General features: G+C 39.3%; 1 protein-coding gene across 1 annotated transcript in view; it reads left to right on the top strand.

The window, feature by feature from the left end:
• Positions 1–880: 880 nt before the first annotated feature.
• The window catches only part of TFCP2 (transcription factor CP2), a gene marked incomplete at its 5' end in the record, with an annotated part of 24,565 nt that continues 12,157 nt past the window's right edge, over positions 881–13,288 (top strand). Inside the window, 7 exons of the mRNA XM_008568987.1 lie at positions 881–1,032; positions 2,089–2,165; positions 3,084–3,189; positions 9,350–9,456; positions 10,592–10,744; positions 11,616–11,726; positions 11,966–12,054. Coding sequence (XP_008567209.1) covers positions 881–1,032; positions 2,089–2,165; positions 3,084–3,189; positions 9,350–9,456; positions 10,592–10,744; positions 11,616–11,726; positions 11,966–12,054 — 795 coding nt within the window. The remainder of the gene's footprint in view (positions 1,033–2,088; positions 2,166–3,083; positions 3,190–9,349; positions 9,457–10,591; positions 10,745–11,615; positions 11,727–11,965; positions 12,055–13,288) is intronic.

Here is a 13,288-nt window from a genome sequence, read left to right as displayed (position 1 = left end):
GGATAGTATCTCTAAAGCTCAGGATATCCTCACCCACTAATTCATGGCTAGAGTTTGTGAGGGAAAATTATCATTAATCCTTTACATCCATTTTAGCACCTACAGTTTCCAAAATATTTTTTCATGTATTTGTTGACAACAAATGTGGTTCCTATTTTATAAATGAAGGAATGAAGACTCAAGGGAGCTTGCCTAAGATTTGCCTAAGGTTTCAGGGACTGAAACTTAGAACTTCTGACTAGTCTAGTACTCTTCCATTAGCACCTCAGAATGAGTAACATACTAGAATTCAATAGATGAGTGTCTTAGGTTTGCAAGTTTAGATAAACCGATGGATATAAGAAGCTGTTTCTTGGAGGAGGTAGCTGGTAGGGACATCTCAATATTAGTTGTATTCCACAGAATGTAAGATGACCTTGAATATATACTAGTCATTGATTTGTTCTTTTTATGTGGTTTCTAAGGAATTCTAGAAATTGATTTAGTCCTTATAGCAGATCAGCTGATATGGTTGTAAAGATATTGTAGTTGGTGCCTTTCTGAGAACAAACACATTACTGAACATCCTAGATTTACATTTTGGAACTCTGCATATAATTTTCAGAACCCTTTTTGGGAACCCCTGTCTATGATTTCTAGAAACACCTCTTTCGACATTTAGGTGGTTTTAGCAGTGAATATCTGTCATCACCCACATTGTTGTTGTCAGGGGGGATACCATAGCAGGTAATCTGAACTGCATGGTTGGGATAAAATTCCACCAAAGTGAGTAATGTTTATGGCTTTCCAAAACAAACTGCAGTTAAATTTTTTCAGCAATAAATCTGCTTTTGCACCATTGTCAGATATTAATGTAAGTCATATGTTTGTTTTATTTTAGTGATGTCCTTGCATTGCCCATTTTTAAGCAAGAAGAGTCAAGTTTGCCTCCTGATAATGAGAATAAAATCCTGCCTTTTCAATATGTGCTATGTGCTGCAACCTCTCCAGCAGTTAAACTCCATGATGAAACCCTGACATATCTAAATCAAGGTTAGATGCTTCTTCCTTTATTAGTATTATTGCAAACCTCCTGGATTCATGATATTTCATTAGATACACTTATATGTAAAAAGTTAGATCTTTCTAGTGTGATCTGTCAAATTAGAAGCCTTACTTCAGCACCATGCTCTAACCAGCTGAGTTAACCGGCCAACCCCAGAAGCCTTACTTCAGAGATTTGAGTTTTAATATCATATTGGATATATATCACCGGCTTCTTTTGTCTACCTGCCCATTTTCAGTTCCCAGCCCTCTTTCTTTCTTTTTAAAATTTAATTTTATTATTTTTTTACATTCTAGGATGTTGTTGTGGAGCAGTTGGGAGGGAGGGGGAGAGGAGAAAGGGGAAGCAAATGAGATGAAGAAGGAGGAAGGAGGAGGGGCGGGGCTGAGGTCTGTGACACCCCCCACATTCCAACAGGGGAGACCAGGGGGCTTCCAGCAGTTGCTTGGTCATTGCTGGGCTGGGTGCAGATGTCAGGGTGGTGTGGCAGAAGACCTCGCTTCCCACCACTCCATCTCGGGAACTTAGGGCCCTTCGTGCTGTGGCTTGGTGGTCGTTGCTGGGCTAGTTGCACATGTCAGAGGAACGTGGCTGAGGCCCTCAACCCCATACCACTCTGGCTGGGGAGAGCCCGGGACACTTCCTGCAGTTGCTTGCTGGTCGTTGCTGCCCAGACCTCTCTCTCTAATCCAAGTTCCCTGGACATCCCCATTGATTACTGTCTGTGAAGTATTACCCTACCTAGCTCAATTATTTACCAGTCGTGTAGCCTCGGACAAGTTGCTTAAACTCTTTGAGTTTCAATTTCCTTATCTTTAAAATAGGATTAATAATACTTTAGAGAGCTGTATTATATTAATTAAATGAGATAATGTATGAAAATACTTAGCACAGGGCCTGTCATCTAGTAAAGGCTTATAGTTGTTCTTACTAATACTAATATTATTATACTCTTGTGTATTCAAACAACTAAATTTTATTTTTTCTGAATCTAGCAAAGTTAATTTGTGATGAATATAATACATAACTATTTTTTCTCCTAGGACAGTCTTATGAAATTCGAATGCTAGACAACAGGAAACTTGGAGAACTACCAGAAATTAATGGCAAATTGGTAAAGGTAAAAGAAAATGAATAAATCATTCTTCTGCACAATATCCTTTTACTGATCCTTTTTTGATTTTTTTCCCCTATTATATTTTTGTTTCCGTAAAGGGCTTGATGGTATCTCTCACCTGCCACAGTTTGCTGGCAGATTGGTAAACTGATGTGTTATTCTTTTGGGTTCAGAGTAAGCCCCGGTATTCAGGTGGATTTTTCAGAGCTGCATAAACAGGCATGGTAGTCCTCTGGCTCAGCGAGGTTCTTTTGGGTAGAGTAATCTTGAGATCTTTAGAGAGGTTTCAGTATCTCTTTGGACACTTGATATTGTAGCAAGGAAAACAGAAGTTGCTTTCTATGAGTAGCAGTTCTCTTTAGTCTATACTGACAGTAAGGATTTTGAGAATTCACAGCACAATCAGGACAGAGGAGTTTGTCAGCAGCTGTAAACATGGTGGGAAGGATTAACAGGTACCACTTGCACAAAGTAAGAGTAACAAAAGGGAAGTTGATGGAAATGGGCCTTTCTTACCGTCAGTGTTCACAGGTATATGGTGGGTTAGCAAGCAGAGGACTAGATGAGTTTTTCATATAAATCTGAAGAGCTGAGCTGGATATTACATGGTATGGCAGGAGAGGCATGTAGAAATGCTCCAGGTAGGATATCTTTATGACTCGTTGCAATTAGGACTGATGTTTAGGCCAGATTTTAAAGATAGTACTGGTTAATTATAAAGATTATAACTGAGAAATTGTAAAATTTATTCTGAAATAGAGCTAGGTGTACAGTGTGGGTTTTAGAGTGAAACTGGTCTTAAGAAAAATAATTTTAGATTGTGTCTAGAAACAAACTGGTGGTGATTCCTGCTAGTTTTCCCTTGTCAGCACTGATTTTCAGGAGGCCCTGTTATTATGTGATTTTCTTATTTCCTTTTAGAGTATATTCCGTGTAGTGTTCCATGATAGAAGGCTACAGTACACTGAACATCAGCAGCTGGAGGGCTGGAGGTGGAACCGACCTGGAGATAGAATTCTTGACATAGGTAAGTCAAGAGAATCTTTTGCCCAGGAAATGCCTTGAATTATGGACTGAGAGTTGGTCTTTTTTACTTATTATTTACCTTGATTTAAATGCTTCAGAGGCTCAATTAGCATGAACCTTGGAGTGCTTATTTACTAAGCATAAAAAATTACTTGTGTGATGATATTAAAATTGGAGTTGGAAATATAAACATTTCAGTTCCATAGCAGTTGTATCCATTACTTGATTTTGTTTTTGTTTGTTTGTTTGTTTTAAAAGACGATCAGTAAGGGGATCTTAACCCCTGACTTAGTGTTGTCAGCACCACGCTCTCCCAAGTGAGCCAACCGGCCATCCCTATATAGGGTTCTGAACCTGTGGCCTTGGTGTTATCAGCACCACACTCTCCCAAGTGAGCCACAGGCCGGCCCTTGTTTTGTTTTTTAAGTGTGGTAAAATAAACGTAATATAACATTTACCATTTTAATCATTTTTGAGTACACAGTTCAGGAGCATTTAGTACATGCACATTGTTGTGCAATCATCAGTCCTATCTATCTCCAGAACTTTTTTCATCTTTCAAAACTGAAACTATGGGGCCGGCCCGGTGGCGCACTGGAGAATGTGCTGCCTGGGAGCACAGCGGCGCTCCCGCCGAGGGTTCGGATCCCATGTGGAGACCGGTTCCCGCTCACTGGCTGAGCGCGGTGCGGGTGCGACACCGAGGGTTGCGATCCCGTTACCGGTCAGTAAAAAAGACAAAAAAGGAAAAAAAAAAACAACTGAAACTATGTACCCTTTAAACAATAACTCCCATATCCCCTGCCCCTGGTGTAAGCAGTGTTCTACGTTCTGTCTCTATGAATTGGACTACTCTAGGTACCTCAGATAAATGAATTCATACAGTGTTTGTCCTTTTGTAACTGGCTTCTTTGACTTAGCATAATATTTTCGAGCTTCATCCATGTTGTAGTATATATCAGAATTTCCTTCCTATTTGAGGCTGAATAATATTACATTTATATTTATACCACATTTTGTTTATCCATTCATCCCTTGATAGACACTTGGGTTGATTCCATCTTTGGCTATTGTGAATAATGCTGCTGTGAACATGGGTATACAAATATGTTTGAGTCTTTGCTTTCAATTCCTTTGGATATATACCCAGAAGTAGAATTGTTCAATCATATGGTAATTCTATTTTTAATTTTTTTGAGGAACCACTATATTGTTTTCCACAGGGGCTATACATTTTACATTCCCATCAGCAGTGCTCAAAGGTTCCAATTTCTCCACATCCTTGACAACACTTGTTATTTATTTATTTATTTATTTATTTTTGATAATAGTTATCCTGATGGGTGTGAAGTAGTATCTCATTGTGGTTTTGATTTGCATTTCCCTGATGATTAGTCCCATTGAGCATCTTTTCATGTGCTTATTGGCCATTTGTATATTTTCTTTGGAGAAATATCTATTCAAGTCTTTTGCACAGGTTGTTTGGCTTTGTGTTGTTAAGTTGTAGGAATTCTTTATATTGTGGATATTAACCCCATATCAGATATATCATATGCAGATCTTTTCTCCCATTCTGTGGGTTGCTTTTCACTATATTGATAATGTCCTTGGCACAAAAATTTTAAATTTTGAGGTAATCCAGTTTACCTACTTTTTAAAATGGCCTGTGCTTTTGATGTCATATCCAAGAAATCACTGCCAAATCCAATATCAGGAAACTTTCCCCCTATGTTTTCTTCTTAGAGTTTTATAGTTTTAGGTCTTACATTCAGGTCATGGATCCATTTTGTGTTAATTTTTATATATGGTGCAAGGCAAAAGGTCCAAATTCATTCTTTTGCATGTGGACATACAGTTTTCCCAGCACCATTTGTGGAAAGGATTGTTTTTTCCCCTATTAAGTGGTCTTGCTACCCTTGTCTAAATTCATTTGACCATATATTTGTTTTTTTAATTTTTATTTATTTTTTTATTGAATCAAAATTGATTATACATATTTTTGGGGTTCAACATTGAGATATGTTGACCAAATCAATATTACTAGCATGTATATTGTTACAAATAGGAATTATTCTTTACACGCCTTGTCCAATCTCTTCCTATCCCCCCTTCTTCCCCCCTCCCCCTCTAATTACCCTAGATTTCTTCTCTCCTGAAAGAATAATGGTTACTCTGTGGATTTGTTGCCTAGATGATCTGTACAATATGCAGAGAGGTGTGATCAGATCCCCCAATATTATCATAAAGCAGATGCTGCTTCTGTCATTCTGAAATGGGCTTTTTGGAGAGAAACATCTTGTTCTTTTCTTTATCTCTGCTGGTGACTCTACTTGTGTAGAGTCAGTGCACTCCAGTGGTTGGCGAACCATCTGCATGGTGGTTGTGGCATCTAGCTGCTTTCGCAGCAGCCAGGGTTATGGCGGTGGCTGTGGTGGGCCACCCACATGGAGGTGATGTTTTTGGCATGCTCCTTAGTGCTGGCAGTGTGCCTGGTTGTGGGGTGTGTCTGATCCCCTGGTTGTGGGAGGGGGGGTCCAGTCCCCTTCTCCATGCCTTGATTCTCCGGGCAGGCCTCGAGACTCTGGTGTGGTGTGCCTGGTTGTGGGAGGGGGGTCTGGTCCCTGGATCCATGCCCTGGGCCCCTGGGCAGGGCCCCGAGGCACTGGTAGTGTGCCTGGATGTGGGAGTGGGGTCTGGTCACCTTCTCAATGCCTCAGGTCTCTGGACAGTGCCCCAAGGTGCTGGCGCTGTGTACCTGGTTGTGGGAGGGGGGTCCAGTCCTGAGCTCCATGCCCTTGGCCCCCAGGTGGGGCCACGAGGTGCCAGCAGTGTGCCTGGTTGTGGGAGGTGGTTTTGGTGTCCGTCTCCATGCCTCGGGTCCCTGGGCGGGCCCCAGTGCTGGCACAGTGTGCCTGGTTATGGGAGAGGGGTCCAGACCCCTTCTCCATGCCTTGGGTCCCTGGGCAGGCCCCGAGGCACTGGTGTGGTGTGCCTGGTTGTGGGAGGGGGGGTCTGGTCCCCTTCTCCATGTCTCCGGTCCCTGGGTGGGCCCTGAGGTGCTGGCACAGTGTGCCTGGACTGGGACTGGGGTCTGGTCCCCACCTCCAAGCCTCTGGTTCCCAGGCAGGCCCCAAGGTGCTGGTGGTATGCCTGGACTGAAACTAATTTGTTGTCCTGTGCTTACTTCTAAAATTGGGGAACTTCTGGTAGGAACCAGTATTTGAGTTGTGTGGTTGAGCTAAATTATTGCTTTGCTGCTATTTCCTAGGGAAGGCTTTTTGTGCAGCTCAGGGTTTAATGGTTGACCTTATAGGTACTTCTGGCTCTCCAGAGACCCAGTGGATCTGGGTTGTGTAGAAACTCTGATCTGGGCCTGAGTTTTTTTAATCAAACTGCACCCCATGCAATTCTGCATTCCCAACCAGTCTCCTCTGAGTGGTCCTGTGCTGATTGGGGGGCAGATCAGCTGTCCTTGCTGTGTCCGAGTGTTCTCCTGGTGGGCCTGTCTCCCCCACCACCTGTGCTCCAAACACTTCCCATGGGATGGGCCCTGTGCCGGTCCCTTGTGATGACTCACTGGCCTCTGAATGGCTCCCTTTTTTCAGTTGTTCTGGCTCCTGGCTCCTGGGTGGGTCCACGGGAACCCTATTAGTGGTCTTGCTGTCCTGTGGGCTGCCAAGGTCCTCTTCTCCTCTGCCACCTCCAAGTAACTCCATCTGAAGGGCACAGCTGCAGCTTCTGCAGGCTCCTGCTCCATGCACTCAGCAGTTCCAGCATTAAAGCAGCCATGGCCTGAAATGCTCCAAAGAGTTTTTTCTTTCTCTTATCATGGTTTCTCCTGCCTTCATGAACTCCATAGGTCTCTCCTCCTCTTCCCTTGAGCTCTAGTGGCCCCAGCTTGGCTGATGTTACATTTTTATAGTTGTAAATTGGTTGATTTGTGGGAAAGAGTGACTCTGGGAACCGTCTATTCTGCTGTCTTGACTGGAACCTTGACCATATATTTGAAAACTTACTTCTGAGCTCTCTATTCTTTTCCATTTGCCTATTTTGTCTGTCTTTATATCTGTACCACACTGTTTTGATAAGTGTAGCTTTGTAGTAAGTTTTGATTTAGGAAGCATGAGGCCTCCAACTTTGCTTGTTTTCAAGATTGTTTTGGCTATTTAGGATCTGATACTTTGTTTTGAGTAATATGTAAAGGAGGCCAGGTTTTTCCCCCAATGTGTTGAAAGTTCCTTTATTTTACTAATGCCTGAGGACCAGATTAGTGGTATGTTTTATCTAAAGTGAAGTTCTGGGATTAGAATCTATGTCTTGGTTTGCAGTTTAGGTTTTTTTCTACTACTGTGCTACACGTGGATTTGATATGAAAATTATCAATTACTTATACAACTACCTGGCTTGTTCACTCTTTTATTCACTATTCAAAAGGCACTGTGCTTGTTCAATCTCAGTAATCAAAGAAATATGGATTAAAATGACATATGGTGTAGAGGGAACCAAATCAGACATTATTTTTTTTTTTTTTTCCTTTTTGTCTTTTTTCGTGACCGGTAACGGGATCGCAACTCTCGGTGTCATGCCCGCACCGCACTCAACCAGTGAGCGGACCGGTCTCTATATGGGATCCGAACCCTCGGCGGGAGCGCCGCCGCACTCTCAAGCGCTGCACTCTACCGAGTGCGCCACCGGGCTGGCCCAGGAAGGATCTTCATAAATACACCTGTAGTCTCATTTCCTGAACATACTTTTAATCCCCAAATTTGTATCTTTGATCTCCATTTGGTTAATATCTTCTATCGGTAAATAGCCGTTGTTAAACAAATTTAAGTACCACTAATTTTACCTGAGAAAACACTTTTTCTCCCACAGATGTCTTGATATCCATATGATAAATTGACCTTAGAATAAATCCAACACAAGTAATACTGCGAAGTGGACCCACTTAATGCTTTCTTGTTGGAATCATTGATACCAAAACAATAGCATAGTTACTGCACAGTTGTAACAATAAATAACATCTCCTGGGCTTATCTTCCCAGTTTGAATATTAATAGGAGAAGTTAAAGAATGATATTTGAGTATCTGCCATGTGGAATTTAAAGCAGAATTCTACTAAAACCTATTAATTTTTGCTTTTCTCTTGAGTATAAGATTTGTTACTGTGTTATAGGATTATTTGATGACTTGGTAAGTCAGCATCAACCTTCAGGCTAAATTTACCTAATTTTATCTGTTATGTAATGCTTTTTGCCTTTATGTAGACACTTTGCTTCACCCTTCTACACCAGTCCTCTTAATGTGCTTCTAACAGTAACACTAATATTAAGATTATAGGTGAAAGAGAATATAAATTACAATTTTCATGATAGTAGAGCTAGTGTGTAGACTTAATCCATATTTAAGTAGAATTTTGGCAGATTAAAAGGAAATTGCCTTTATTTATTATTATTATTTTTTTTTAAGTATTTTATTTTATTTTATTTTTTAATTTTTTTCCTTTTTGTCTTTTTTCGTGTCCGGCAGTGGATCGCAACCCTTGGTGTTGCGCCCGCACCTCGCTCAGCCAGTGAGTGGGAACCGGTCTGTATGTGGGATCCGAACCCTCGGCGGGAGCGCCGCCGCGCTCCCAAGCGGTGCACTGTAGCAGTGCGCCACCAGGCCGGCCCTATTTATTATTTTTTTAAATTAATTAATTTATTTTTTATTTTATTTTTTTTTGTCTTTTTTCGTGTCCGGCAACGGATCGCAACCCTCAGTGTCGTGCCCGTACCGGACTGGGACCGGCAATGGGATCGCACCCCTCGGTGTTGCGCCCGCACCTCGCTCAGCCAGTGAGCGGGAACCGGTCTGTATGTGGGATCAGAACCCTCGGCGGGAGCGCCGCCACATTCCCAAGCGGCGCACTGTAGCAGTGTGCCACCGGGCCGGCCCCAAGGAAATTGCCTTATTTTTAAAACTTCTTGAAGTGGAAAAAGGTACTTCTTTAAGTCAATTTTAACTCTAATCAAAACTTTTTTATTGGTAACAAAGAAGTTTAGGGTGTGATACACAAAAAATCTTAGTAACTAGGCATGAATAATATAAGAATCAGTGCTTTCTTATTTAAAACCAAGTAGCCCTCAGAATTGTTCAGTCTTTACCGTTTTGTTTCTCAGATATCCCAATGTCTGTGGGTATAATCGATCCTAGAGCTAATCCAACCCAACTAAATACAGTGGAGTTCCTGTGGGACCCTGCAAAGAGGACATCTGTGTTTATTCAGGTAAAGCATTATAGATGGGGTTCTAGTTATGAAGACCATCCTTTCCTACCAGTTTGTTTCTTAAAGAATAAAGCATGTTAAATTTGAAATCTTTATAGGATTCTAGCCCGACTTTGAAGTCCAGTCTCCTCAACATGTGCCTGAGAGCATTGATGAGTTTGTGAATTGCTCTTCTAATTACCCTAATTTATTTATTTTTATCTCCCCAAAATGCTTGCTAATGGTTGCAAATATATCATTCTTTGGTTATACTGTAACTTGCCTAACAATTATTTAGAATTTAGATTGACCTAATCTTTTACTGTTACCTTCAAAGTTATTTTGAACATCTTTATATTTATAATTTGATTTGCATATCTGATTATATCCTTTTGGTAGATTCCTTGAAAATGCTTATTTATAGTAAGGATAGCTAATAGTTTATTGAGTACTTAATGTGAGATAGTCACTGTGTTAAGTAAACATTCTGTATACATGATTTTAGTACTTTTCAACAATAATCCTGTGGCATAGGAATAGTTTTTGAGGCTTAGAGAGGCTAAATAACTTAACCAAGCTAGTAAGTAGTCAATCAGACAGGGTTTCACTATTAAGATTTACCAGTCTTAGACTGTATGTGGTAGCCAAGCAAATCTTTTTTCCCCCTTATTGCTCTGAGCTTTCATACTTACTGTTTTCCCAGCACGGATGGTGCCTCCTCTTTCTAAAATCTACCTTAAAGTCAAGGAAATTTTCACTAACAGAAATAATTTCTCTTTTGTTAACTCTATTCGGGTATTCTCTGAAGCAGATAATAAATTTAGTTCCTCATAGTAACTTCTGTTAGCATTAGATCTGTACATTTATTCTGTTTGCATTTGTAAATCATTTAAGTTTTTCTCATTTTCTACATTACACTGTAAGTTCTTTAAAATCAAAAAAAAAAGGGAGGAAAAGTTTTTTGTAGGTGTTCATAATGCCTATAAAGGTTTTACTATTAGTAGTTGTTCAAAAAATATGAGGGTACTGCAAAAAGTTCAAGGAAAAATAGAATTGAAAGATGATACAAATATTTCTATAAACTTTTTGAAGTACCTTTGTATTACCAACTGGTTGGCTAGCTAGTAGCACTGAAACCTTGATGTATTCTTTTCAGGTGCACTGTATTAGCACGGAGTTCACTATGAGGAAACATGGTGGAGAAAAGGGGGTGCCATTCCGAGTACAAATTGATACCTTCAAGGAGAATGAGAATGGGGAATATACTGAGCACTTACACTCAGCCAGCTGCCAGATCAAAGTTTTCAAGGTATTCCTGGGCAATGTGCTGGCCCTTGGATTCTTTTTCTGTATCTTTTTATTTTAAGATTAGTTACCAAGTCCCAAAGTCAACTTTTCTGTTTTTAAAAACTGTGAAAACTCAGTGTAAACTAGAGTCATTGAAATAATTACTGAGATGCCTGGTAAAGAAATTTATGCAGGGACTGGCATGGGATAATGGGAACTTGGAAAGGGGGCGAGAGGCAAAAATGTGCTTATTGAAATGAACTTATTGAAAGCTCTTAAAGCCTGTTGAAGTTACAAGCTCTTGTAAAGCCTACAAAAATTATGGAAAGTTGATTGATTTGGTTACATTTGTACTTGATCTTCTTTCCTTATTTTGGTCTTTATTTTTATCACGTGGATAAATATGTTCTCACTGCAAGAGATTCAATAATACAGAAGTATTCAGAGCACAACACTGAAATCCCCCTTTAACACTCTTACCCTGACTCCCCAATCTCTCCCCAGAAGTAAGCACTGTCATAATTTTGTATATATCCTTCTAGTTACCTTCTATGCTTTTATACACATGTGTAGATAGGTATACACATATTTTCTTTTCTGTGAAACATAAATGAGATTATACTGTATGAATTGTTTGAGACTTGATTTTTTTCAGTTAACTATGTGCTTTAGAGATCTTTCAAAATCAGTAGCTGCAGATCTGTCTTATTCTTTTTTAACTCCATGAAACATTTAAATTTCCTATTTTCAAACTTAGATGGGGTAATGCATCTTGTCTTTACATCATTCTACATACATCTTTGTTTCATATGTGAATATTTAAGTTTTTGAAGTAATATTGTTAGGCCAAAAGGTGAGTACTTGAGTTTAAAACAAAATATTTCTCATTTTAGCCTAAAGGTGCAGACAGAAAGCAAAAAACAGACAGGGAAAAAATGGAGAAACGAACACCTCATGAAAAGGAGAAATACCAACCTTCCTATGAGACAACTATACTCACAGAGGTGAAAGGATTTCTTCTGGTGACAATTTTAGTCCATTATTTTCACTGTTAAAAAGAAAAGCCCGTCACTTCTAGCCTGGTCAAAATTTACTTCTCTTGAGCACGTTCTGTCTTATTTATGGGGACCTCTTGAGGAATTAAGATTTATTAATCAAGATGTGCTATGCAAGTAGCAATGTTTTAGTGGAACACTAGGGTCAAATATGCTTTTTCATTATCTAAGTTATTCTTTGTTTTTAGTGTTCTCCATGGCCTGAGATCACATATGTCAATAATTCCCCATCACCTGGCTTCAACAGTTCCCACAGCAGTTTTTCTCTTGGGGAAGGGTAAGTCTGAGAAATGAAATTGGGTTGTGTTTGTCCTAAATATGTATTCTTTCATTACCTTTCCATAAGCAAGATCTTTCTAAATCAGTAAGTACTTCTATTTGACCAGTCTTTGATAGCTTTATATATTAACAGAGGTCTGGATTATTTTCAGAAGAGACTGAGAGAGTTTTATGTAACCCTTTCTCTTCCTCCTCCCTCTCCTTTTCCTCCTCTTCATCTTCATCTACTTCTTTTTCCCCCATTAGAAAATACTATTTATTTTAATTTTTAGTGATTTTTTTTTGCTTTTTGCTTCTCCCAATTACTGCTCATCTTGTGGTTTTTTCACTTCCTGATCATACTTGTACCAGAGAGTGGTCGTTGGGAATTGGAAACATAGTTGTACAAACAATAAAATCTATTTTGTTACCTGTTAAGGATGCTTCTAACACCTAATTATTATGAATCTTTGACAATTGTGGAAAGAAGGTTGAAGATGATGGTTAAAATGAAGTTTTGGAATTATCTATCGGATTCATTTAATCTTGCCTTATTGTCTTTTACAATCGGAGCTCATTGAAAGGTGGTTCACATGCCTACTCTAGTTAAAAAAAAACGTAGCTGTCTTATAGTCCTAGCATTTAACATGAATTCCACATAGCCATGTTGAAACTTGAAATAGGCTACCAAATGTGTGAGCACATTGTTTAGTTGGAAAATTTGTTTTTGGGTTTTTTAGGCTCTGTGTTCGACCTACTTCTTAAAGGGTTTAATTAAAGTAACTTAAATATTCAAAACATAACAATTAAGAATAAAAATAGGTATTAGTTACAGAAGGAATACATATAAATAGGGCCCTGAGATAAGTTAATTACTGAGTTTGAATACCAAATTTGAATTTTGCAGCTAAGGCTGAAAAAAGAAAAAATCCTTTTTGTAAGAAAACAATCTCTTACTATTCACATGGATGATGCAGTCTATTTATAGGTAATTTTAAATATTATATAGGGCTTAAGGGTTGTGTTTTTAAGTTTTTATCTTCTCTTTTTAAAATTTTTAAATTTATTATTTATTTTATTATTTTATTTTTTTAATAATTTTATTTTGTCGGTATACAATGATGTTGATTATTGTGGCCCAGTACCAAAACCTCCCTCCCTTTTCCCTCTCCTCCCTCCCACCCAACAATGTCCTTTCTGTTTGCTTGTCGTATCAACTTCAAGGAACTGTAGTTGTTATGTCTTCTCCCCCC

Source organism: Galeopterus variegatus, unplaced genomic scaffold, assembly GCF_000696425.1.
Source record: "Galeopterus variegatus unplaced genomic scaffold, G_variegatus-3.0.2 Scaffold455, whole genome shotgun sequence".
Taxonomy (NCBI): Eukaryota; Metazoa; Chordata; class Mammalia; order Dermoptera; family Cynocephalidae; genus Galeopterus; species Galeopterus variegatus.
This window is presented reverse-complemented; position numbering and strand designations above follow the sequence as displayed.